The 26,524-nt window shown below is 42.8% G+C and overlaps 1 protein-coding gene across 1 annotated transcript in view; it reads left to right on the forward strand.

Annotated features, from left to right (window-relative positions):
• Nucleotides 1–242: 242 nt before the first annotated feature.
• KL (klotho) overlaps nucleotides 243–26,524 on the forward strand; it is a gene marked incomplete at both ends in the record, with an annotated part of 54,532 nt that continues 28,250 nt past the window's right edge. The window contains one exon of the mRNA XM_082602037.1: nucleotides 243–1,058. Within this exon, the coding sequence (XP_082458163.1) occupies nucleotides 243–1,058 (816 nt within the window). The remainder of the gene's footprint in view (nucleotides 1,059–26,524) is intronic.

Consider the following 26,524-nt stretch of genomic DNA (forward strand, 5'->3'; position numbering starts at 1 on the left):
ACGTCCGGGAGCGGCGCCCGTTGCACCTTGCCCGCGGTCGCGGCCCTCGCGCGGACTCCCGCTCGCCCTTTGCGCCCCCGCCCCCCACAATTCGGGGCGGGGAGAGGCGCGGGGCCACGGGTAATTATTGCCGGCGTGGCCCGCCGGAGAAGCGGGGGTGGGCGCGCCGGCGGGGGGCGGGCGGCGCGGCTCTGGCATAAAGGGGCGCGGCGCGGCGTTCCGGCGTCCGGCTCCCGCGCAGCATGCCCGCCCACGCCTCACCGCGCCGCCCGCGTCTGCGGACGCCACCGCTGCTGTTGCTGCTGCTGGCTCTGGGCGGCCGCCGCCTGCGCGCCGAACCCGGCGACGGCGCGCAGACCTGGGCACGCTTCGCGCGCCCTCCGTCCCCGGGTGCCGCGGGGCTCTTCCACGACACCTTCCCCGACGGCTTCCACTGGGCCGTGGGCAGCGCCGCCTACCAGACGGAGGGCGGCTGGCGGCAACACGGCAAGGGTGCGTCCATCTGGGACACGTTCACCCACCGCCCTCCGGCGCCTCCAGGCGACGACGCCCCAGTAGCTGTGCTGCCGTCGGGCGCCCCGTCGCTGTCCCCGCCCGCCACCGGGGACGTGGCCAGCGACAGCTACAACAATGTTTTCCGCGACACGGAGGGGCTGCGCGAGCTCGGGGTCACCCACTACCGCTTCTCCATCTCGTGGGCGCGCGTGTTCCCCAATGGCAGCGCCGGTGCCCCCAACCGGGAGGGGCTGCGCTACTACCGGCGTCTGCTGGAGCGGCTGAGGGAGCTGGACGTGCAGCCCGTGGTCACCCTGTACCACTGGGACCTGCCCCAGCGCCTGCAGGACGCCTATGGCGGCTGGGCCAACCGCGCCCTAGCGGACCACTTCAGGGATTACGCCGAGCTCTGCTTCCGCCACTTCGGCGGCCAGGTCAAGTACTGGATCACCATCGACAACCCCTACGTGGTGGCCTGGCATGGCTACGCCACCGGGCGCCTGGCCCCCGGCGTCCAGGGCAGCCCGCGGCTCGGGTACCTGGTGGCGCACAACCTCCTTCTGGTGAGTTCGAGGGTCCAGGCGGAGGGCCACGCTGGGGAGAGGGCCACTGGAGACGTGAACCTCCGGGTAGATGAGGCTCCATTTGAGCACATCTGTGAGGTTACCTGGGATTCACACCCGGGGAGGCGGCGGGGGGCGGGTGGGGGGACGAGGGGCGCTGAGAATCTTGGACTTCCTTGGAAAGCGAGGAGTTGGAAATGGGAGGGAAGCCCCCGCCGTGGGAGCGCCTGTGATTGCCCTTTTGGGTCCATCGTCAAAAAGAAATTGGAATCAGTTTCTCCTGTGAGAAAAGGGAGCTCCTTTCTCTGCGGGTAGAGGAATTCCTAGAGGTAAGATAGGGAGGAGAACGAGCAGCCACGGGGAGCATGAGAAAAGAAACAAGTTTGTTCGGAAGCCACGCAGATAGCGTTACTCTCTACTAGAATTTGTGGAGATGTCATGAGTTCAGTGTTAATCCAAAAAGATCTGTCTTGCTTGTAGCACAAGTTCACGCTGCAGCAAATTTGAAGGTATTAAAATCGCATCTACTGCAGAGCAGAGTTCAAACTGTCTTTGGATGTTCTTTCTGTGGCAGGATTGAACACTACATCCACCAGCCTTACTTAATCAGCAGGGGTAGGATGACCCCTCATAAAATCTTAAAGCTATCCATAAAATACAGAAACCACTACAGGGTGATACAGATTGGGTCCTACAACAATTGTATTTGCACGATGCTGTCTCCAATAGAAAGGATTCCTCAGGGATGAGATTATTAGCCTGACACAATTGAATTTAACACCCTTGTGCAAAAGGCTTAATAAATTTTGACAGCAGGAAGAATGAATGTGCCATGATAAAGTTGTCCCCCAAATAGTTCTTTCTCCTTTTTCTCCTTTACTTAGTGTTGAAGGTTAGGTCTCATCGATTTGAGGGTTCATTTATAATCTCAGTTATTGGTACGCTTTGTACTGAATTTTGTATCATGATAGAATATTTTATGGATATGTGCAAACATTTTAATAAAACTGTTTAAATGTATAACTTTTGGCACCACATTTTGGTGACTTGTGGGCCTACTGGAAGACCTATTTTTCTTTAAACATATTTATTGGAGTAGAATTGCTTTACAGTGGTGTGTTAGTTGCTACTGTATAACAAAGTGAATCAGCTTTATGCATACATATATCCCCATATCCCCGCCCTCTTGCGTCTCCCTCCCACCCTCCCTATCCCACCCCTCTAGGTGGTCACAAAGCACCGAGCTGTGCTATGCGGCTGCTTCCCACTAGCTAGCTATTACACATTTGGTAGCGTGTATATGTCCATGCCGCTCTCTCACTTCGTCCCAGCTTACCCTTCCCCCTCCCTGTGTCCTCAAGTCCATTTCTACGTCTGTGTCTTTATTCCTGTCCTGCCCCTAGGTTCTTCAGAACCTTTTTTTTTAAGATGGAAGACCTATTTTAAAATTCAGAATTAAACCACATATTTTGAACAAAGTTAAGATGAAGATCACTTCTACACACTTTAATTGAAGCCATAGATAATTGAGGCAGAACAGTATTGGATTATTGAGTTGACTTACTGCTGGAGCTCCTGGTAATATAATAATGGCTAATTAGATTGTATGTCAGCTCCACAAAACCTGTTGGGTACCACAGGTCATAAAAGAATGTTGGCTTTGTTTCACAAAAACATTTGTGATTTTAGTGATTCCATATTGATACATATTTTTCATTAAGATACTTTGGAGCAGTGGTAATAAACTTTTTCAGTCTGTCAATCCTTTTAAGGAATCAGAAGACCCTAAATAGCACCTGTTTATGATTGGTGATAGAAAAACTATGGGAAAAACTGGCCCCTCTTTTAAAGAAAACAAGCAAATTTCAGTTCGTACCAGAAACGAGATATGTGGACCACCTGAAGGATCTAATAGACCATTCCTGCAAAATTACTACTTCAGATTTAAATCACATGAGTTCTATTTTCAGAATGCATGTAATAAACTCTGTAAATACAGAAGTTATCCATTGTTATAGCCACTTACATGATCATTTCATACATAAGATAAGGAACTGGGGCTGTAGGAGCTTTCTGGTACTCTGGTATTTTATTTTATTTTGATTCTAAGCTACTGATCTTTTTTTTATTGGAGTACAGTTGCTTTACAATATTGTGTTAGTTTCTACTATACAGCAAAGTGAATCAGCTATACGTATACATATATCCCCTCTTTTTTGGATTTCCTTCTCATTTAGGTCACTTGAGAGCACTGAGTAGAGTTCCCTGTGTTATATATACTGTAGGTTCTCTTTAGTTATCTATTTTATACATAGTATCAATAGTGTATATATGTCAATCCCAATCTCCCAACTCATCCTACCACCACCCCCTCCCCCTTGGTATCCATACGTTTGTTCTCTATGTCTGTGTCTCTATTTCTGCTTTGTAAATAAGATCTATACTATTTTTTTCAAATTCCACATATATTACTCTGGCATTCTAAATAGTCAACATGCTTTTGGTTCTTGTGCCCACTCTTGGCCATTTGATTAACTTCCCAGTTATATTTTTGTATCCTTACACAAAAACTTGCCAAACACTAACCATCCTTCCCAGAAATGCAGTGGACTTTGTGTTCATAAGAAATTAGTAACAGGGGGTCAGTTGATTTTGCTGATGCTACAAACATAATTACAGTTGCTGTAAAATATTAATTTTGCTTTCAAATTTCTTTGGTTTGGAATTTAGTCAGTCTTGTATCTTATGAAGAAATAAGTTGTCATGATCAAAAATGGTATCTTTCATTATTTCATATGAGATATTTTCATTCTGATTTCAATACTCTTTCTTGGCATGTGTGTTAGGGGGAGGGGGGAGGGAAGTTTTGATCTTATTTGAAAAGATAAATCATATTCCCCAGATTTTGGTAATGGAACATTTTGGTAATAGAACATTTCAGCTAGGGCTTAGATATTACTGGCAGGGGTCACTGGGCCCGTAGCTTATTCATTTGCGTTTGGGGATATGATGCTTGTGAAGGATAAATCTGGCCAGCACCCCTCCCCTGCCCCATTCTCTGCTGCCACTAATTTACAGGTGGACTAAGGAGACCCCCTGGGGAGACTGGAAATTTGAACACTGCCCCCGCTACCCCGGAGGACAGGAGGCAGGTCAGACAAACTGCAGGATGAATAATGAGGTGGGGAGGCTTTGCTCAGAATGGAGTCTTCGTGGTTTTTTGCGGGTTTCTGGTACTGAGGTAAACCTTAATAAAAATAGCCTCTGTGTGTGTGTATGTGAGAGAGAGACAGAGACAGAGACAGACTGACAGCCAGAACTGAAAGGAGGATTTCCCTGCAGAGCCCTAGGAATCCAGACTGCTTTGCTCAGGAGTATAACCAGGAAGAAGACACACCTCCTCTCTGACTTGAAGAGGGGCTGCTCTGCCTTCATAGCTCTTGAAAGATGGTTCTTGATGGCCCCTGAAAAACTAGTGTTAAGGCCTGTAGTTGGGAGTCCAGCTCCAGTGGTGCCTCTGAGTTTTTGTTCTGCCTGTGGGTTTCTGAGAGGACCAGGACCGAGTTGAAGATAAACATGGGCCTCCCAGGGAGTCTTGCAAATGTCTTAAAGGGAACCTGTGAGAAAAGACAACTTGTTTCACTTAAGGAGGTGGGGCTGGGACGTATTACTTTGGGCATTTCCTGTAGTGCAGACCTGACTGGTATTGAACATCAGTGCTCCTGTCTCAGCTGATCTGTCCGCAGCATCTGTCCAGCCACTATTCTCTTTCTTGCTACACTTCCTCAGCTTGGCTTCCAGAACCCAACTGTCTCTCCCTTCTCCTCTCAGCTCACTGGCGATTCGTTGCCAGTTCCCTTTGCTTATTCCTCTTCCTCCTGCCTCTAAGTACTGGAGTGCCTTGTGCTCCCTCCTGGGACCTCTTCTTAGAGTCGCTCCAAGTGAACCCTTTGAATACTCTATGTCCTGATGACTCCAGATTTTGAGTCTCCAGCCAGAACTTCTGCTCTGAGCTCCAGACTTGCAGTGCCTTCTCCACTTTGATGTCAAATAGGCATGTCACATTTAACATCCAAAAACAAATTCCTGTTTTCCCCATCTCCATTATGGCAGCTTTGCTCTTTCAGTTGGTTGGGCCCCAAACCTTAACTTCTTCCTTTCTCTTACATCTTATATTCAATCCATCAACCAATCCTATAGCTCTACCTACCTTCAAAATGTATACAGAATCCAACCACTTCTCCTTTTATCTATAGCTACAGGTCCAAGCCCCTATCAGATTCTGCCAGCATCAATAGCCTCCTAGCTGATGTCCTTGCTTCTGCACTTGCCCCTTGCAGTTTGCCATGATGGATATTCTCAAGGATATCATTATGTATGAACAAGATAAAGTCCCTCATTTATTAAAATCCCACTTCTTCGAGAGCCAGCTCACATGCTCCCTTTGGCTCCACACTCGAATGCCATCTCTTCCTCCTATGGAATCCCACAATGCTTCACTCTGATGCCTCCTACCATACTTATCCTTTTATTTAATCATTTGCTTCCTTTCACTAGCCAGATAATTTCTTAAGTGAGGAAACCAGGTTCACTTCATCTATCCTAAAATGCCACCTTGCCCTTGGTAGGTGCTCAGTAAGTGGCTTCTGGCTGCTTAACAGCCTGACTCTGCCTTCATAAACTGATGCTCCTAGGATCTGCTCTCTTTGTCAGTCTTTTTAGCCACTTTCTTATGGGACGGGGGTACTAAATTCTAATCAGATAGTAAGATCAGTAAATATAATGGGGCAGAATCTGGCATTTTTCAGTAAAAATATAAGGTTCATCATTAAATGTATGACTCCATTGTAAAAATTTCCAAACAACTGAAAACTATCTACAGTCACTATGCAACATTATTAAAAAGTTTTCAGAATGGGAGGTGGGGAAATTCTCCTGGTTGGCTTTAGGAGCATTTATTGGAAGTGGCTTTGTTATCTGGTTGAGTTTTCATTCCCTAAGTAATAGTGGAGGCAATTTATCTACTAGATACATGTTTAAATTGTACATGCTATGTACTTTTGTGAAGCACTTTACCAATTTTCCTCTCATTAAAATGTTTTTGGTACATTGCTGGAATAATCAACTGGGTTGAACATTAATGTGTTTTATAGACTACTGAATTCAATGGTGTGTTTAATCAGAAATGGTTAGAATATCTCCTGAAGAGCTTGACTCACTCTTCTTTGAATATCTGATTGAACACAGTGTTTTTTGAAGGTCACAGTCAAGTCCAGGAAAAAAATTTACAAATAGGAAAAGAACTAAGAAAATAATTTCAAAATCATAACAATGTTTTACAATGTCAGTTATTTCGAGTTGAAGAAAAGAGAGAAATACAGACTACTAAGCATTCAAATAATGCCAGTATACATTTCTTAAGTGCAAAATGAATGAATGCACAACTGTGTTACCTGAATGTGTAGTTAGTCATGAATTTGGCACACAGAAGTTTTCTGAGTTATCTTAATTTTTCAAACAATATGATTGCTCGAAGCCAGAATTTTAAAATTAATTTGTACAAGTGCTTTTCTTTCAACGAATGTTATCTTTTTAAGGCATAAAGGAAATTTTAGGTGTAGGAAGAGAATAAAGTACAAAATAAAATTGGGAGGACAAGAAATAGAGTGGGTAACTAAGAATACATACTGTTACTGAATCCTTCAAGATCCACATCTTCTCAGGAAACTGCAAAGTGATACTTGTAATCTATACTTAGATAGAGCATATAAAAGGTAGATTTTGCTTATCTTGATAGATTCTGGGTACAAAGATAATCTAAAGGATCAGTATAGCTCTTCTCCCTTCTACCTTGGGATAAACTCTTATTTATCCTTCAAAGACTTGACTCAAACACTCCCATTTTGCAATAACAGGCGGAGAGGATCATTTACTCATTTGCGACTCCTTGAGGTCAGAGACTGCATATCATATTTCTTTTTAAATTTTTAGTGCTTATCTCAGTCCTTGGAGCAGAGGAAATATTTGATACAATTTTTAATGAATGAATAAGTATAGATGTAAAATAATTTTACTTCAATATGTCCTTTTTTTCTTTCTTCTAAATTGAACACCTGCAGTCTGCTTTCTCACCCAGTATCTGGGAAGGAGTTTTAAAAAGTGAGGAAGAACAGGGGAAAAAATTTCTGCCCAGATAGGTATGTAATCTTTGCACATTTCCAAGGCAAATAATATCCCCATTTTCATCCCGTGGGCAAGGGAGGAGGGGAACAGGGGAAGGGGGAGAACGTGACCTTGTGAGTGCCTGACCTGGAGGCTGCATCAACTCTTCCACTCACCTCCCATTGGCAGGACTCAGTCACGTGGTGTAAGGAGCGTGGGAATTACTGTAGCTGCATAGCCGTGTGCTCAGCGAATCAGGTGGGAATACATCATTAAGGACAAGCATTCATCTCTCTGACACTGTCCACCTCTCAAATATATTGTGAGAATTCAAACAAAATCATGTATGTCGACATGTTCTGAAAAAAGGAAAGAGCTCTACAAAGGTGAGGTATGAATTTTTATTGTCAATAATAATAAAAGCAAGAGTGCTTGAGAAGTGATCCTCTTGAGCTGTTTAGGTAAAAGGAATTAGACGAATGCTTTAGAAATTGTTGCCTCACTTCTTCATTCAGTGGGATAGAGTCTTTGCAGTTATTTCAACAGCATTTGACTAAAGATTTTCAAATCAGTTTTGAGATAATTTATTTTATAGAAAACATATTACCAAGTACCTTTTCTTGATGTTTAAAGGAAATATACTAAAATTTATGACTGATATAATTTGATATATTGACTAAAGATAAATATTTAGTGAACTTGCATGACCCCAGTCCGAATAGATTTTTTTTTATTAATAACATTATTGTTTGAAGTATGGATGTCAGAACATCATCCATGAACCAGTATCATTTATAGTTTGATAAAATACTCAAAATAAACTGAAACCAGTACTGTACATTAAGTTTAAATATAATGGTGAGAAGATATTATTTCCATGTCTATAAGCACACTACTATTTGATAATTAGAATGTTAGAATTAGAAGGCACCAGGGAAACCCCAGGTCAAATTTCTTCTCAGGACCAACTTCTTGCAGTGGTCCTGGGGTTCTGTAGCTTCTGCTCGACTATTTGCAGCAAGAGGAACCCAGCTCCTCTCAAGTTGCCCACTCGATTTTACCTTTTATATTGTTTGGAAACCTGCCTCTGTATGGGACTCACCCTTGGTTTTCTCTGCCTCCCTAAATCTCAAAGAATAAAACAGATTGCTTTTTGACGAGACAGCTTTTCAAATACCTGAAAAGGCCACTATATTCTTCCTAAGTATTTTCTACTTTATTCACACTCATGGCTGCTCCTCCGAGAATTATAAGGAGCTGGCATTTAGTCAGGGCTCCTCTTGGGAGACTGCAATGGGGCAGACAGGAGTGTGGTTGAATTCTGAGAAAGCAAGTGTGACTGTTTAGAGGCCTCTTTATCTTCTGACACTTGAGGAAAAGGTGGGGAGGGAGAGGGAAGAGTTGGCCTTTCTGTCTCCCCAAGGGGTGGGTCTTTGAGAAACAGAGCAGAACAGGGATGTCTGTGGAAGCTGCCTGTGTCCATCACCCTTACCAAGGGGCTGCGGACGGTGGAGATGACTGAGGACACCCAAAGTAGGAAGGGCGTTCTGGGCTCTGCGTTCTGGGAACCAGCTGTGCAGCCGGGGCCAGGTGCAGCAATGTGCAGTTCACACCATAGGATCAGTGCGTGGAGGGGCCGAAGCTCAGGTGGAAGAGGAGGGGAAGGACACAAAGCAGGAGAAATGAGCCCAGACTCTTTGAAGGCTTCTCTTAAGATTTGATGTGCAGACCAAATTTCAGCTGCCCCAGATGTTCAGGGCACATTTCTTATTCTGGACACCGAATCCTGTCCCTGCCGTCCAAGACTGCATTCGCGGTTTTGGCTGTTACCTCCCTGCGGACTCGGATTAGTTTGCGGTCAGCTAAAACCTCTCAGGCTTTAACATTTTTCCCCATGTGAATTGCTGTTAAGCCAGACTTCCCCTGTCATCTCCTTTTGTCACTTTTTTTTTTTTTTTTTTTTTTTTTTTTGGCTCTATGCGGGCCTCTCACTGTTGTGGCCTCTCCCGTTGCGGAGCACAGGCTCCGGACGCGCAGGCTCAGCGGCCATGGCTCACGGGCCCAGCCGCTCCACGGCACGTGGGATCCTCCCGGACCGGGGCATGAACCCGTGTCCCCTGCATTGGCAGGCGGACTCTCAACCACTGCGCCACCAGGGAAGCCCTGTCACTTTTTTTTTTTTCAATCAAGAGGCAGGGAGATGCCTCCTCATTCTTTTTTTTTTTTTTTTTTTTTTTTTTATGGCTGTGTTGGGTCTTCGTTTCTGTGCGAGGGCTTTCTCTAGTTGTGGCAAGCGGGGGCCACTCTTCATCGCGGTGCGCAGGCTTCTCACTATCGTGGCCTCTCCCGTTGCGGAGCACAGGCTCCAGACGTGCAGGCTCAGTAGTTGTGGCTCACGGGCCTAGTTGCTCCGTGTCATGTGGGATCTTCCCAGACCAGGGCTCGAACCCGTGTCCCCTGCATCGGCAGGTGGACTCTCAACCACTGCGCCACCAGGGAAGCCCTTGTCACTTATTTTTGAACTTTTAATCGTATTAAATTTCATCCTCAATGTGTAAAGGTGAGAGGAGGATTACCACAGATGGCGGATGCTTCTTAAAAATTGGAAATAACCTAAATATACTAGGGTGATCTGTTAAAGGAATAGCAGTGCACAGATATAGTGGAATAAATAGTATTCGGCCATTAAAAAGTTAATGTACAGTGATTAAAAAGTTGCACATGGTATGTTATTAAGAGAAAAATGCCATATGATATATTATGCTTCTTATATATCTCTGTTGTGTGAATAAGTAGAGAGCACTCTGTAGCTCTTTAGCTGTGCTGAGCTCTCTTCAGCCACTGCCCTTTCCCCCAGCTTCTTTCCTGACATGCCCAAGCCTAGATTTGATATCCCTGCTTTCTGCTTCCGTAAAATCCTGTACTGCCCTTCTAATAATACTTCACACATTTTATTGAAATTATTTGTTTGTCTTTCCCCAAAGACCTCAGCTTTGAGATGCTGGGAGTCATGTTTATCTTGCTTTCCATTTATATCCAGAGCATGAATGGAAGAGTGCACTGGCTCCCCCCGCCCCCTCCCTCCCACATGTGAAAGGGAAAAAGAAAAATGTTAACAGTGGGTTATTTCTGGATAGTGCGATTATGGGTAATTTTTTCTTTCTGATTATCTGGATTTTCTAATTGTTCTATAAGCAAAATGTAATACTTTTGTGATGGAGAAATCGTAAGTGGTGTTTCTGGGAAAAATGGCTGAGTGAATTTACCCATCTAATTTATTTTCCCTCTTGAAACCCCATTAAACTTTAGTAAAGAAACAGTTAAAGCAAAGAAACGGGGGACGGCAAGGCGAGGGAAGGAGCAAAGGAGGGAAGGGTGAGGGAGAAAGACCCACAGTGATGGAGAGAGCAGAATAGTAACAAAAATTTGGAAGCTGAGAAGCAGGTGGGAAAGTATTCCTGACTCAGCGGATCTGAGCAAGCTGACTGCTGAATTGGCTGTGGGAGAAGCCAAGAACCAATCCTACGATTGCAGAATCTTCCAGAGGCTCAGAGAATAGCAAGAGCAGTTACTCTGGAACTGGAGGTGAAGGGAGTGGGTGCTTAAAATGAGAAGAATTGGTTGAAAGCTGTGTAAGAAACAACTAGATTTCTGGGTCTCTTCCCCCAATCCCGCCTGTTGGGCATATGCTGCTTCTACACTCAAGGAGAAAACTCGAAGTGAACTTTCTGGAGAGTATAAAATGGAAAGTGTCTGGACTGAGGGACATCAGGCACAACTGAGGGCATGAGCACCACACTGAAAATAAGGACTAAGTGAACATATGCGACAAGTTTGAGACACCCACCCCTTCCCCAGACCCCTCCTCCACCCCGCCCCCAGCTCTCCTCGCCCACCAGGCTCTCGGAATGTTGGCTGTGTGACTTCTACTGTCCAGGGAGGGACTGGAAGTGTCTTCTCCAGGGAGTCTGATGAGCTCATGCGGAAAGACCTAAGATGCTGATCCTAAAGGTTCCACAACAGATGGCAGAGACAGATCACTCCACAGTGAAGCTCAAAATCAACACGCCCCACCCACATGCTCAGACCTTCCAGTCAGGGTTTTTGTTTCTCGTTCTTAAACATGAGTAGACAATCAAGAATCAACAGGATCCGAGGAAAGCCTCTAACTTGAAAGATTGAGACCCACCTAAATAAAGAGGGGGAAAAAAAGCAACTTTCTGGGGCAAAAACTTGGAGGAAACTGAGAATATATAAGGAGGAAAAAAAGCAAAAAGAAAAAAAGACTCAGTCAAAAGATATTACAAACTTCTAGTTATAAAATAAGTCATGGGATGTAATGTACAGCATGGTGATTATAGTTAATGCTGTATTGTGTGTTTGAAATTTGCTAAGGGAGTAGATCTTAAAAGTTCTCCTCACGGGCTTCCCTGGTGGCGCAGTGGTTGAGAGTCTGCCTGCCGATGCAGGGGACACGGGTTCGTGCCCTGGTCCGGGAGGATCCCACATGCCGCGGAGTGGCTGGGCCCGTGAGCCATGGCCGCTAAGCCTGCACGTCCGGAGCCTGTGCTCCGCAACGGGAGAGGCCACAACAGTGAGAGGCCCGCGTACCGCAAAAAAAAAAAAAGTTCTCCTCACAAGAAAAAAAATTGTAACGTGTGTCGTGATGAATGTTAACTAGACTTATGGTGGTGATCATTCCATAATAGATACAGATATTAAATTATGTTGTATACCTGAAACTAATAAGATGTTATATGTCAATTATATCTCAATAAAGAAAAATAAATTTTAAGAAACTCAGTAAATTCTTAAAGAGTTAAGAGAATATGTTGCATCTAGAAAATAAGAATAGGATAATACAATAAAATAGGTGGGGGAAAGACCAGTTGGAAATTGTTGGAAATTAAATACGTTATAGCAGAAATGAAAAATTTAATAGAAGGATTGGAAAATAAAGGTGATGAAATCTCTCTAAGAACAGGGTAAGAAAGAAAGCCAAGAGATGGACAATAGTGGGGAAAAAAAAAAAGTAAGAAAATTGGTGGACCAGCCAGAGATCCAGCATTCAAATAATAGGAGTTCCAGAAAGGGAGGGGTGCAGTAGAGTGTTAGGCCTGGAGCCCCCACTGAACGATGCTTCTCAGTATTCATGACCTGTGTACTTGCCTCCCACATAGACTATGAGCTAGAACAGCATTCCCCAACCTTTTTGGCACCAGGGACCAGTTTTGTGGAAGACAGTTTTTCCATGGACTGGGAGGCAGGGTGTGGGGGGAATGGTTCAGGTGGTAATGCGAGCGACAGGGAGCGGCAGATGAAGCTTCGCTCGCTTGCCTGCCGCTCGCCACCTGCCATGCGGCCTGGTTCCTAACAGGCGGCGGACCGGTAGCGGTCTGTGGCCTGGGAGTTGGGGACCCGTGGGCTACACGTGACTTGTTTGTTCAATGGGGCAGCAGCAAGTGCGGTGCAAGCAAAAGCTTGATAACTGCATTCACACTGGAACTTTTCTTTCTGGGTCACTCCCTCCTGAAAGTACAGGAGATGAGGGCCTCTCTATAGGCTACCAGTGAGACTCTCTGGCTCACGTATCTCTCTATAGGGACCCAATACCATATAGCAGGAACCAGTCAATTCCCTTCTCCTTCTAGACACTGGAGTGCCTGAATTATTGCATCTGTAGCAGCATTCCCCTCTACCAGGACATTTTCCCAGGTTACTACTGGTGAAATATTTAGCAGTCGGGGCACCATCTTGTGCCAGGGGACTATTCGCCCCCTAAATATCACCCAGAATGGCATTTTCTTTGCCTTCCAGTAAGTGAAGTCTCAATTGTGTTTGGTCTTCTGAGAAGCTAATGTCAAGACAGCATTAGATGTGCAGGACATTTATTGAGGGGAAACAACTGTGAAGTATAAAGGGGATGGAGCTGGAGAAAGCAGATGAGCCTTTAGACCATGATGCATGTCTGACACCTGTGAAAGAGAGTGGGCAGGAAGGCGGATGGGATAGGAAGAGTCTCAGATGTCAGTACAGGTCTAAGAAAGATCCAGCCAGGCCAGCGAGGAGTTCTTGAGCCAACATTTCCATTGGACAGGGCCATGGCTTGTAGGAATGGGTCTGCCTTAGTACCCTTGCTATATTCAGTCATACCCCTGCTATATTCAGTCATAAGGGAGTATCCCACGAGAAGCATGGCCTCAGGGCCAATGTAGTGAAGGACCAAAGGGGAAGCGACTGGTGCAAATAGTCAATTATGCTCCTCATAGCAGGAGGACTGAGTGGCACATTTTCCTGGCTACCACAAAGACCAGTGAGTTACACCATTCAGAAGAAAGGAACAAAAATTTTTTCCAACCAGAATTTATGTATCTACACTATTAGTCATTCATGAGGGTAGAATAATGAGATTTCAAGACATTCAAAGTCTCACAAAATACGTCTTCCGTGAGTGCTTTATTGGGAAGCTATTGGAAGATACACTCCGTGTAATGTGATATAGACAAGAAGGAAGAAGGCATAGGTTATTCAAAACAGTAGGCCTAACCCAGGAGCATGATGATGAATTGTAGACCCAGGAAATCAGCTGTGCAGCAGAGCTAAGAGCAACCAGTCCAGAAGAGGAGAAGATTCCAGAAGTGTGTCTCCAAGAAAATATCGGAGGCTGATGTGACTTTGCAGAAGTTTGTGCTGAGAGGTTATTGGAAAGTGTGGGAAGAATTAGCCACAGGTACAAGGAAAATCGAGGAAGTAAAAAAAGCAATGCAATTACTAACTTCAAGGAAAACAAATAAGAAAGGAAACTTAGTCTTAATTACCACATTAGAATGCCCAGCTGTGAGTAATAGTCCTGTTGGCAGAGTAATGTCAGTACTGAATATTAGTTTTTCAAACCAGAACCTGATGTATAACGAAATTGCCTGTGTGAGGGAGGTAAATCCTCATCTACCGTAACAAGAAGTCAGTGGATCATGTCTAAAGCAGGGAAGTGTGGAAACTGTAGATTTCAAGAGACAAAGTCATAAAAGTCAAAGATGGTTACCTCTGGGGAGAAAAGGGGGACAGTGGCAGTGGGGAGTAGGGTGGGAAACTGTGGTTACAGTTTTAAGTTGCATAAAAATTAAAAAAAGAAATAATTTTACCATTGCTTTAAAACTTAATTTTGCTAGTTATAGTACATATTTGCAGCATTTCAGCCTGGAGAATTCTTTTTGAATCAAGCTTTGAAGCATTTCCCAATTTTCAAATTAATGCCCTGTGAGTTTTCACTCTTTCAATGATAAAAATGTTGAAAAGAAATAGGGCCGTGAGTAAACCCTGTAGGGTATTGTTGGTCGCCTTCTCCCAAGTTGGCATTTCCCATTAGTTATGTTTCAAACATCTATCAGTGTTTGATTCTTAATAAGAAACCAGTAAATTTTGTTTAATCAATGAACACTCTTAAAATATGGTCCTTCGAGCATTAATTATTCATGTGGCAACAGTACTGTCTTGTATATGTCCTACTTTTCTTCTTCTTGACCCCAAGAATATTCCAAGAAGATCTGGCAATTGTCAAAATTATTACGTAAAGTCTATTGTGTTCCCAGATAAGCTATACAAAACCATAAAAAAATTATTTGGGGGCTAGTTTGGCACTTATTTTATGAATCCATGTTGCCACCTCATTATCTTCTCTTCCTCAGTACTGATGTCTTTTTTTTTTTTTTAGTTTAGTTTATTTTAGTTTTTTTTTTTTTTTACATCTTTATTGGAGTATAATTGCTTAAAAATGGTGGTTAGTTCCTGCTTTATAACAAAGTGAATCAGTTATACATATACATACGTTCCTATATCTCTTCCCTCTTGCGTCTCCCTCCCACCCTCCCTATCCCACCCCTCCAGGCGGTCACAAAGCACCGAGCTGATCTCCCTGTGCTATGCGGCTGCTTCCTGCTAGCTATCTACCTTACGTTTGGTAGTGTATATATGACCATGCCTCTCTTTGGCGTTGTCACAGCTTACCCTTCCCCCTCCCCATATCTTCAAGTCCATTCCCTAGTAGGTCTGTGTCTTTATTCCTGTCTTACCCCTAGGTTCTTCATGACATTTTTTTTCTTCTTAAATTCCATATATATATATGTTAGCATATGGTATTTGTCTTTCTCTTTCTGACTTACTTCATTCTGTATGACAGACTCTAGGTCCATCCATCTCATTACAAATAGCTCAATTTCGTTTCTTTTTATGGCTGAGTAATATTCCATTGTATATATGTGCCACATCTTCTTTACCCATTCATCCGATGATGGACACTTAGGTTGTTTCCATCTCAGGGCTATTGTAAATAGGGCTGCAATGAACATTTTGGTACATGACTCTCTTTGAATTATGGTTTTCTCAGGGTATATGCCCCAGAGTGGGATTGCTGAGTCATATGGTAGTTCTATTTGTAGTTTTTTAAGGAACCTCCATACCGTTCTCCATAGTGGCTGTACCAATTCACATTCCCACCAGCAGTGCAAGAGTGTTCCCTTTTCTCCACACCCTCTCCAGCATTTATTGTTTCTAGATTTTTTTGATGATGGCCATTCTAACGGGTGTGAGATGATATCTCATTGTAGTTTTGATTTGCATTTCTCTAATGATTAAAGATGTTGAGCATTCTTTCATGTGTTTGTTGGCAGTCTGTATATCTTCTGTGGAGAAATGTCTGTTTAGGTCTTCTGCCCATTTTTGGATTGGGTTGTTTGTTTTTTTGTTATTGAGCTGCATGAGCTGCTTATAAATTTTGGAGATTAATCCTTTGTCAGTTGCTTCATTTGCAAATATTTTCTCCCATTCTGAGGGTTGTCTTTTTGTCTTGTTTATGGTTTCCTTTGCTGGGCAAAAGCTTTTAAGTTTCATTAGGTCCCATTTGTTTATCCTTGTTTTTATTTCCATTTCTCGAGCAGGTGGGTCCAAAAGGATCTTGCTGTGATTTATGTCATAGAGTGTTCTGCCTATGTTTTCCTCTAAGAGTTTGATAGTTTCTGGCCTTACATTTAGGTCTTGAATCTATTTTGAGCTTATTTTTGTGTATGGTGTTAGGGAGTGATCTAATCTCATACTTTTATGTGTCCCTGTCCAGTTTTCCCAGCACCACTTATTGAAGAGGCTGTCCTTTCTCCACTGTACATTCCTGCCTCCTTTATCAAAGATAAGGTGACAGTATGTGCGTGGGTTTATCTCTGGGCTTTCTATCCTGTTCCATTGATCTATCTTTCTGTTTTTGTGCCAGTACCATACTGTCTTCATTACTGTAGCTTTGTAGTATAGTCTGAAGTCAGGGAGCCTGATTCCTCCAGCTCCATTTTTCGTTCTCAAGATTGCTTTCGCTATTTGGGGTCTTTTGTGTTTCCATACAAATTGTGAAAGGTTTTGTTCTAGTTCTGTGAAAAATGCCAGTGGTAGTTTGATAGGGATTGCATTGAATCTGTAGACTGCTTTCGGTAGTAGAGTCATTTTCACAATGTTGATTCTTCCAATCCAAGAACATGGTATATCTCTCCATCTATTTGTATCATCTTTAATTTCTTTCATCAGTGTCTTATAATTTTCTGCATACAGGTCTTTTGTCTCCTTAGGTAGGTTTATTCCTAGATATTTTATTCTTTTTGTTGCAGTGGTAAATGGGAGTGTTTTCTTGACTTCACTTTCAGATTTTTCATCATTAGTATATAGGAATGCCAGAGATTTCTGTGCATTAATTTTGTATCCTGCTACTTTATCAAATTCATTGATTATCTCTAGTAGTTTTCTGGTAGCATCTTTAGGCTTCTCCGTGTATAGTATCATGTCAACTGCAAACAGTGACAGCTTTACTTGCTCTTTTCCGATTTGGATTCCTTTTATTTCCTTTTCCTCTCTGATTGCTGTGGCTAAAACTTCCAAAACTATGTTGAATAAGAGTGGTGAGAGTGGGCAACCTTGTCTTGTTCCTGATCTTAGTGGAAATGGTTTCAGCTTTTCACCATTGAGGACGATGTTGGCTGTGGTTTTGTCATATATGGCCTTTATTATGTTGAGGAAAGTTCCCTCTGTGCCTACTTTCTACAGGGTTTTTATCATAAATGGGTGTTTAATTTTGTCAAAGGCTTTCTCTGCATCTATTGAGATGATCATATGGTTTTTCTCCTTCAATTTGTTAATATGGTGTATCACGTTGATTGATTTGCGTATATTGAAGAATCCTTGAATTCCTGGAATAAACCCCACTTGATCATGGTGTATGATCCTTTTAGTGTGCTGTTGGATTCTGTTTGCTAGTATTTTGTTGAGGATTTTTGCATCTATGTCCATCAGTGATATTGGCCTGTAGTTTTCTTTCTTTGTGACATCCTTGTCGGGTTTTGGTATCAAGGTGATGGTGGCCTCGTAGAATGAGTTTGGGAGTGTTCCTCCCTCTTCTATATTTTGGAAGAGTTTGAGAAGGATAGGTGTTAGCTCTTCTCTAAATGATTGATAGAATTCGCCTGTGAAGCCATCTGGTCCTGGGGTTTTGTTTGTTGGAAGATTTTTAATCACAGTTTCAATTTCCGTGCTTTGATTGGTCTGTTCATATTTTCTATTTCTACCTGATTCAGTCTTGGCAGGTTGTGCATTTCTAAGAATTTGTCCATTTCTTCCAGGTTGTCCATTTTATTGGCATAGAGTTGCTTGTAGTAATCTCTCTTGGTCTTTTGTATTTCTGCAGTGTCAGTTGGTACTTCTCCTTTTTCATTTCTAATTCTATTGATTTGAGTCTTCTCCCTTTTTTTCTTGATGAGTCTGGCTAATGGTTTATCAATTTTGTTTATCTTCTCAAAGAACCAGCTTTTAGTTTTATTGATCTTTGCTATCGTTTCCTTCATTTCTTGTTCATTTATTTCTGATCTGATTTTTATGATTTCTTTCCTTCTGCTAACTTTGGGATGTTTTTGTTCTTCTTTCTCTGATTGCTTTAGGTGCAAGGTTAGGTTGTTTATTCGAGATCTTTCCTGTTTCTTAAGGTGGGATTGTATTGCTATAAACTTCCCTCTTAGAACTGCTTTTGCTGCATCCCATAGGTTTTGGGTCGTCGTGTCTCCATTGTCATTTGTTTCTAGGTATTTTTTTATTTCCTCTTTGATTTCTTCAGTGATCACTTTGTTATTAAGTAGTGTATTGTTTAGCCTCTGTGTGTTTGTATTTTTTACAGACCTTTTCCTGTAATTGATATCTAGTCTCATAGTGTTGTGGTTGGAAAAGATACTTGATACAATTTCAGTTTTCTTAAATTTACCAAGGCTTGATTTGTGACACAAAATATGATCTATCCTGGATAATGTTCCCTGAGCACTTGAGAAAAATGTGTATTCTGTTGTTTTGCATGGAATGTCCTATAAATATCAATTAAGTCCACCTTGTTAATGTATCTTTTAAAGCTTGTGTTTCCTCATTTGTTTCCATTTTGGATGATGTGCCCATTGGTGAAAGTGGGGTGTTAAAGTCATCTACTATGAATGTGTTACTGTCGATTTCCCCTTTTATGCCTGTTAGTATTTGCCTTATGTATTGATGTGCTCCTATATTGAGTGCATAAATATTTACAATTGTTATATCTTCTTCTTGATCGATCCCTTGATCATTATGTAGTGTCCTTTTTTGTCTGTTGTAATAGTCTTTATTTTAAAGTCTATTTTGTCTGATATGAGAATTGCTACTCCAGCTTTCTCTTGGTTTCTATTTGCATGGAATATCTTTTTCCATCCTCTTACTTTCAGTCTGTATGTGTCTCTAGGTCTGAAGTGGGTCTCTTGTAGACAGCATATATATGGGTCTTGTTTTTGTATCCATTCAGCTAATCTGTGTCTTTTGGTGGGAGCATTTAGTCCATTTACATTTAAGGTAATTATTGATATGTATGTTCCTATTCCCATTTTCTTAATTGTTTTGGGTTTGTTATTGTAGGTCTTTTCCTTCTGTTGTGTTTCTTTCCTAGAGAAGTTCCTTTAGCATTTGTTGTTAAAGCTGGTTTGGTGGTGCTGAACTCTCTCAGCTTTTGCTTGTCTGTAAACGTTTTAACTTCTCCATCAAATCTGAATGAGATCCTTGCTGGGTAGAGTAATCTTGGTTGCAGGTTGTTCTCCTTCATCACTTTATTTTTATTTATTTATTTTTTTTGCGGTGTGCGGGCCTCTCACTGTTGTGGCCTCTCCCATTGCGCAGCACAGGCTCCAGACGCGCAGGCTCAGCGGCCATGGCTCACGGGCCCAGCCACTCCGCAGCACGTGGGATCTCCCCCAGACCGGGGCACGAACCCGCGTCCCCTGCATTGGCAGGCGGACTCTCAACCACTGCGCCACCAAGGAAGCCCTCCTTCATTACTTTAAATATGTCCTGCCAGTCCCTTCTGGCTTGCAGAGTTTCTGCTGAAAGATCAGCTGTTAACCTTATGGGGATTCCCTTGTGTGTTATTTGTTGTTTTTCCCTTGCTGCTTTTAATATGTTTTCTTCGTATTTAATTTTTGACAATTTGATTAATATGTGTCTTGGCGTATTTCTCCTTGGATTTATCCTGTATGGGACTCTCTGTGCCTCCTGGACTTGATTAACTATTTCCTTTCCCATATTAGGGAAGTTTTCAACTATAATCTCTTCAAATATTTTCTCAGTCCCTTTCTTTTTCTCTTCCTCTTCTGGAACCTCTATAATTCGAATGTTGGTGCATTTAATGTTGTCGTAGAGGTCTCTGAGACTGTCCTCAGTTCTTTTCATTCTTTTTCCTTTATTTTGCTCTGCAGTAGTTATTTCCACTATTTTATCTTCCACATCACTTATGCGTTCTTCTGCCTCAGTTATTCTGCTATTGATCCCATCTAGAGTATTTTTAATTTCATTTATTGTGTTGTTCATCGTCACTTGTTTCATCTTTAGTTCTTCTAGGTCCCTGTTAACTGTTTCTTGCATTTTGTGTATTCTATTTCCAAGATTTTGGATCATCTTTACTATAATTATTCTGAATTCTTTTTGAGGTAGACTGCCTATTTCCTCTTCATTTGTTAGGTCTGGTGGGTTTTTATCTTGCTCCTTCTCCTGCTGTGTGTTTTTCTGTCTTCTCATTTTGCTTATCTTACTGTGTTTGGGGTCTCCTTTTTGCAGGCTGCAGGTTTGTAGTTCCCATTGTTTTTGGTGTCTGTCCCTAGTGGCTAAGGTTGGTTCAGTGGGTTGTGTAGGCTTCCTGGTGGAGGGGACTAGTGCCTGTGTTCTGGTGGATGAGGCTGGATCTTGTCTTTCTGGTGGGCAGGTCCACGTCTGGTGGTGTGTTTTGGGGTGTCTGTGGACTTACTATGATTTTAGGCTGCCTCTCTACTAACGGGTGGCGTTGTGTTCCCATCTTGCTAGTTGTTTGGCATAGGGTGTCCAGCACTGTAGCTTGCTGTTCGTTGAGTGAAGCTGGGTGCTGGTGTTGAGATGGAGATCTCTGGAAGATTTTCGCCGTTTGATATTACGTGGAGCTGGGAGGTCTCTTGTGGACCAGTGTCCTGAAGTTGGCTCTCCCACCTCAGAGGCACAGCACTGTCTCCTGTCTGCAGCACCAAGAACCTTTCATCCACACGGCTCAGAGTCCTCAATTTGGGATGATTCGTTGTCTTCTCATGTATTCCACAGATGCAGGGTACATCAAGTTGATTGAGGAGCTTGAATCCGCTGCTCCTGAGGCTGCTGGGACAGATTTCCCTTTCTCTTCTTTGTTCTCACAGCTCCCGGGTCTCAGCTTTGGATTTGGCCCCGCCTCTGAGTGTAGGTCGCCGGAGGGTGTCTGTTCTTCGCTCAGACTGGACAGGGTTAAAGGAGCAGCCGCTTCGGGGACTCTGGCTCACTCAGGCCGGTGGGGGGGAGGTAGGGGCACGGAGTGCGGGGCGAGCCTGCGGCGGCAGAGGCCGGCATGACGTTGCACCAGCCCGAGGCACGCCGTGTGTTCTCCCGGGGAAGCTATCCCTAGATCCCGGGATCCCGGCAGTGGTGGGCTGCACAGGCTTCCGGGAGGGGAGGTGTGGATAGTGACCTGTGCTTGCACATGGGCTTCTTTTTTTTTTTTTAATTAATTAATTAATTAAATTTTTTTTGCTTTACAACAAATTTAATCAGTTATACATATACATATGTTCCCATATCCCCTCCCTTTTGCGTCTCCCTCCCACCCTCCCTATCCCACCCCTCCAGGCGGTCACAAAGCACCGAGCTGATCTCCCTGTGCTATGCGGCTGCTTCCCACTAGCTATCTACCTTACGTTTGGTAGTGTATATATGTCCATGCCGCTCTTTCACTTTGTCACAGCTTACCCTTCCCCTTCCCCATATCCTCAAGTCCATTCTCTAGTAGGTCTGTGTCTTTATTCCTGTCTTACCCCTATGTTCTTCATGACATTTTTTTTTCTTAAATTCCATATATATGTGTCAGCATACAGTATTTGTCTTTCTCTTTCTGACTTACTTCACTCTGTATGACAGACTCTAGGTCTATCCACCTCATTACAAATAGCTCAATTTCATTTCTTTTTATGGCTGAGTAATATTCCATTGTATATATGTGCCACATCTTCTTTACCCATTCATCCGATGATGGACACTTAGGTTGTTTCCATCTCCGGGCTATTGTAAATAGGGCTGCTATGAACATTTTGGTACATGTCTCTTTTTGAATTATGGTTTTCTCAGGGTATATGCCCAGTAGTGGGATTGCTGAGTCATATGGTAGTTCTATTTGTAGTTTTTTAAGGAACCTCCATACCGTTCTCCATAGTGGCTGTACCAATTCACATTCCCACCAGCAGTGCAAGAGTGTTCCCTTTTTTCCACACCCTCTCCAGCATTTATTGTTTCTAGATTTTTTGATGATGGCCATTCTGACTGGTGTGAGATGATATCTCATTGTAGTTTTGATTTGCATTTCTCTAATGAGTAAAGATGTTGAGCATCCTTTCATGTGTTTGTTGGCAGTCTGTATATCTTCTGTGGAGAAATGTCTGTTTAGGTCTTCTTCCCATTTTTGGATTGGGTTGTTTGTTTTTTTGTTATTGAGCTGCATGAGCTGCTTATAAATTTTGGAGATTAATCCTTTGTCACTTGCTTCATTTGCAAATATTTTCTCCCATTCTGAGGGTTGTCTTTTGGTCTTGTTTATGGTTTCCTTTGCTGTGCAAAAGCTTTTAAGTTTCATTAGGTCCCATGTGTTTATTTTTGTCTTTATTTCCATTTCTCTAGGAGGTGGGTCCAAAAGGATCTTGCTGTGATTTATGTCATAGAGTGTTCTGCCTATGTTTTCCTCTAAGAGTTTGATAGTGTCTGGCCTTACATTTAGGTCTTTAATCCATTTTGAGCTTATTTTTGTGTATGGTGTTAGGGAGTGATCTAATCTCATACTTTTACATGTCCCTATCCAGTTTTCCCAGCACCACTTATTGAAGAGACTGTCCTTTCTCCACTGTACATTCCTGCCTCCTTTATCAAAGATAAGGTGACCATATGTCCGTGGGTTTATCTCTGGGCTTTCTATCCTGTTCCATTGATCTATCTTTCTGTTTTTGTGCCAGTACCATACTGTCTTGATTACTGTAGCTTTGTAGTATAGTCTGAAGTCAGGGAGCCTGATTCCTCCAGCTCCATTTTTCGTTCTCAAGATTGCTTTGGCTATTCGGGGTCTTTTGTGTTTCCATACAAATTGTGAAATTTTTTGCTCTAGTTCTGTGAAAAATGCCAGTGGTAGTTTGATAGGGATTGCATTGAATCTGTAGATTGCTTTGGGTAGTAGAGTCATTTTCACAATGTTGATTCTTCCAATCCAAGAACATGGTACATCTCTCCATCTATTTGTATCATCTTTAATTTCTTTCATCAGTGTCTTATAATTTTCTGCATACAGGTCTTTTGTCTCCTTAGGTAGGTTTATTCCTAGATATTTTATTCTTTTTGTTGCAATGGTAAATGGGAGTGTTTCCTTGATTTCACTTTCAGATTTTTCATCATTAGTATATAGGAATGCCAGAGATTTCTGTGCATTAATTTTGTATCCTGCAACTTTACCAAATTCATTGATTAGCTCTATTAGTTTTCTGGTAGCATCTTTAGGATTCTCTATGTATAGTATCATGTCATCTGCAAACAGTGACAGCTTTACTTCTTCTTTTCCGATTTGGATTCCTTTTATTTCCTTTTCTTCTCTGATTGCTGTGGCTAAAACTTCCAAAACTATGTTGAATAAGAGTGGTGAGAGTGGGCAACCTTGTCTTGTTCCTGATCTTAGTGGAAATGGTTTCAGTTTTTCACCATTGAGGACGATGCTGGCTGTGGGTTTGTCATATATGGCCTTTATTATGTTGAGGAACGTTCCCTCTATGCCTACTTTCTGCAGGGTTTTTATCATAAATGGGTGTTGAATTTTGTCGAAAGCTTTCTCTGCATCTATTGAGATGATCATATGGTTTTTCTCCTTCAATTTGTTAATGTGGTGTATCACGTTGATTGATTTGCGTATATTGAAGAATCCTTGCATTCCTGGAATGAACCCCACTTGATCATGGTGTATGATCCTTTTAATGTGCTGTTGGATTCTGTTTGCTAGTATTTTGTTGAGGATTTTTGCATCTATGTTCATCAGTGATATTGGCCTGTAGTTTTCTTTCTTTGTGACATCCTTGTCGGGTTTTGGTATCAAGGTGATGGTGGCCTCGTAGAATGAGTTTGGGAGTGTTCCTCCCTCTGCTATATTTTGGAAGAGTTTGAGAAGGATAGGTGTTAGCTCTTCTCTAAATGCTTGATAGAATTCACCTGTGAAGCCATCTGGTTCTGGGCTTTTTTTTGTTGGAAGATTTTTTATCACAGTTTCAATTTCAGTGCTTGTGATTGGTCTGTTCATATTTTCTATTTCTTCCTGATTCAGTCTTGGCAGGTTGTGCATTTCTAAGAATTTGTCCATTTCTTCCAGGTTGTCCATTTTATTGGCATAGAGTTGCTTGTAGTAATCTCTCATGATCTTTTGTATTTCTGCAGTGTCAGTTGGTACTTCTCCTTTTTCATTTCTAATTCTATTGATTTGAGTCTTCTCCCTTTTTTACTTGATGAGTCTGGCTAATGGTTTATCAATTTTGTTTATCTTCTCAAAGAACCAGCTTTTAGTTTTATTGATCTTTGCTATTGTTTCCTTCATTTCTTTTTCATTTATTTCTGATCTGATTTTTATGATTTCTTTCCTTCTGCTAACTTTGGGGTGTTTTTGTTCTTCTTTCTCTAATTGCTTTAGGTGCAAGGTTAGGTTGTTTATTCGAGATGTTTCCTGTTTCTTAAGGTGGGATTGTATTGCTATAAACTTCCCTCTTAGAACTGCTTTTGCTGCATCCCATAGGTTTTGGGTCGTCGTGTCTCCATTGTCATTTGTTTCTAGGTATTTTTTAATTTCCTCTTTGATTTCTTCAGTGATCACTTTGTTATTAAGTAGTGTATTGTTTAGCCTCCAGCACATGGGCTTCTTGGTGGCGGCAGCAGCAGCCTTAGCGTCTCATGCCCGTCTGTGTGGTCCGCGCTGTTAGCCGCAGCTCGCGCCCGTCTCTGGAGCTCCTTTAAGCTGCGCTCTTGATCCCCTCTCCTCGCGCACCAGGAAACAAAGAGGGAAGAAAAAGTCTCTTGCCTCTTTGGCAGGTCCAGACTTTTTCCCGGACTCCCTCCCGGCTAGCTGTGGCGCATTAGCCCCTTCAGACTGTGTTCACGCCGCCAGCCCCAGGCCTCTCCCTGCGCTCCTACCAAAGCCCGAGCCTCAGCTCCCAGCCCCGCCCGCCCCGGCGGTTGAGCAGACAAGCCTCTCGGACTGGTGAGTGCCGGTCAGCACCGATCCTCTGTGCGGGAACCTCTCCGCTTTGCCCTACCCAGGTACGTGGGGGAGTTTCTTGCCTTTTGGGAGGTCTGAGGTCTTCTGCCAGCGTTCAGTAGGTGTTCTGTAGAAGTTATTCCACGTGTAGATGTATTTCTGGTGTATCTGTGGGGAGGAAGGTGATCTCCGTGTCTTACTCTGCCGCCATCTTCTCCGGAACTCCCTGATGTCTTTTTTATTAAGCCATTTCGTAGTATTGTTCGTGGGTCTATTTCTGAAATGCGTATTTTCTTCCCTTTTAAAATTAAGAACATTTTCATTCTTAAAGCACCTTATATTCTATGATCCCTCTAAGAACCTGATGACTGTTCCATGATCATCACTGTAAATCCTTTTGGTGGGTCCCTCTTGGAGATGAACTTGGAATGGCATGTAGTCTTCTGGAGTGATTTCCTCCTGCAGTGATTAGGAATCCAAGTCTAGAATGTAGTCTGAGGATCGATACAATAAAAGGGCAAGCGGCAACAGAATGAAATATGCTAGTGACAGTAGTTAAAAGGATGCCGCAGGATAGATAAAGACAATTTGAGAAAGACCTGGAAGATAAGAGCAGAACTGGTGGTCTTCAGGAGACCCAACAGGGATAGAGGACTAAAGAAGTCAGAGAATTGAAATGACCAGTCTGTGACCTCAGAATGCAATGTTGACTTTCAAGTCAACTTTATTATGTTGGGAGTAATAAACTGATTTTAGAAATATATGCCTTTTATACAAATAAGCTCAATCACTGAAATATCATTGAGTGCTTGTACCTGTTGTGCAGGTCATGTACTGTATACAGCTTGTAATCCTGGATTTTATTTCATATAGATACAGTTGTGCTGAGGAAGCTCAGAGTGGCACGTGGGTTGATATCTTGATAAATTCATGACCTGCTGGGTGACCTGCTGCAAAGTCTAATGCCTAACGGGGCAAACAGTTTGTTTCACCCGAGTGAAGTGGGCCAGTAGGAGAAGTGGCCCTGGATGAGCATGTGCCCCAAGTAATACTCTGTCGGGAGGGATGAGGTATGGTCCTGCCAGATTCTCTGATTTTAAAAGAAGGTAGAAACTCAGAATTTTGAGTGAAATTTCCTGAATTTTAAAGATTAGCTCAAAAAAAATTTTTTAAGCCTGACAAAGGCCAAAGAAATCTGTATGGATTTTGAGTTTATAACCCCCGACCTATAGCATCTGGCTCATCTGAAGGCCTGACAGGAGCGTGACTCCACACCCTCCAGTGTGCCTCGTCCATCACTCTCTGCCTGAGGCTGTAGATGGGGGCTGTGGCCTCCCACTGAAGTGGTGAAATTTCTCCAAATTGAATGGTTGCGTACGTTGAAGAATGTGGATTTTTGAGCGTGTTCAGATTGGGTAGTGCCAGGGATTAGATCCTGCAATATTAAATAAATAATGGATAT

This window comes from Mesoplodon mirus (genome assembly GCF_964341445.2).
Source record: "Mesoplodon mirus genome assembly, chromosome: 17".
NCBI classification, from domain to species: domain Eukaryota; kingdom Metazoa; phylum Chordata; class Mammalia; order Artiodactyla; family Ziphiidae; genus Mesoplodon; species Mesoplodon mirus.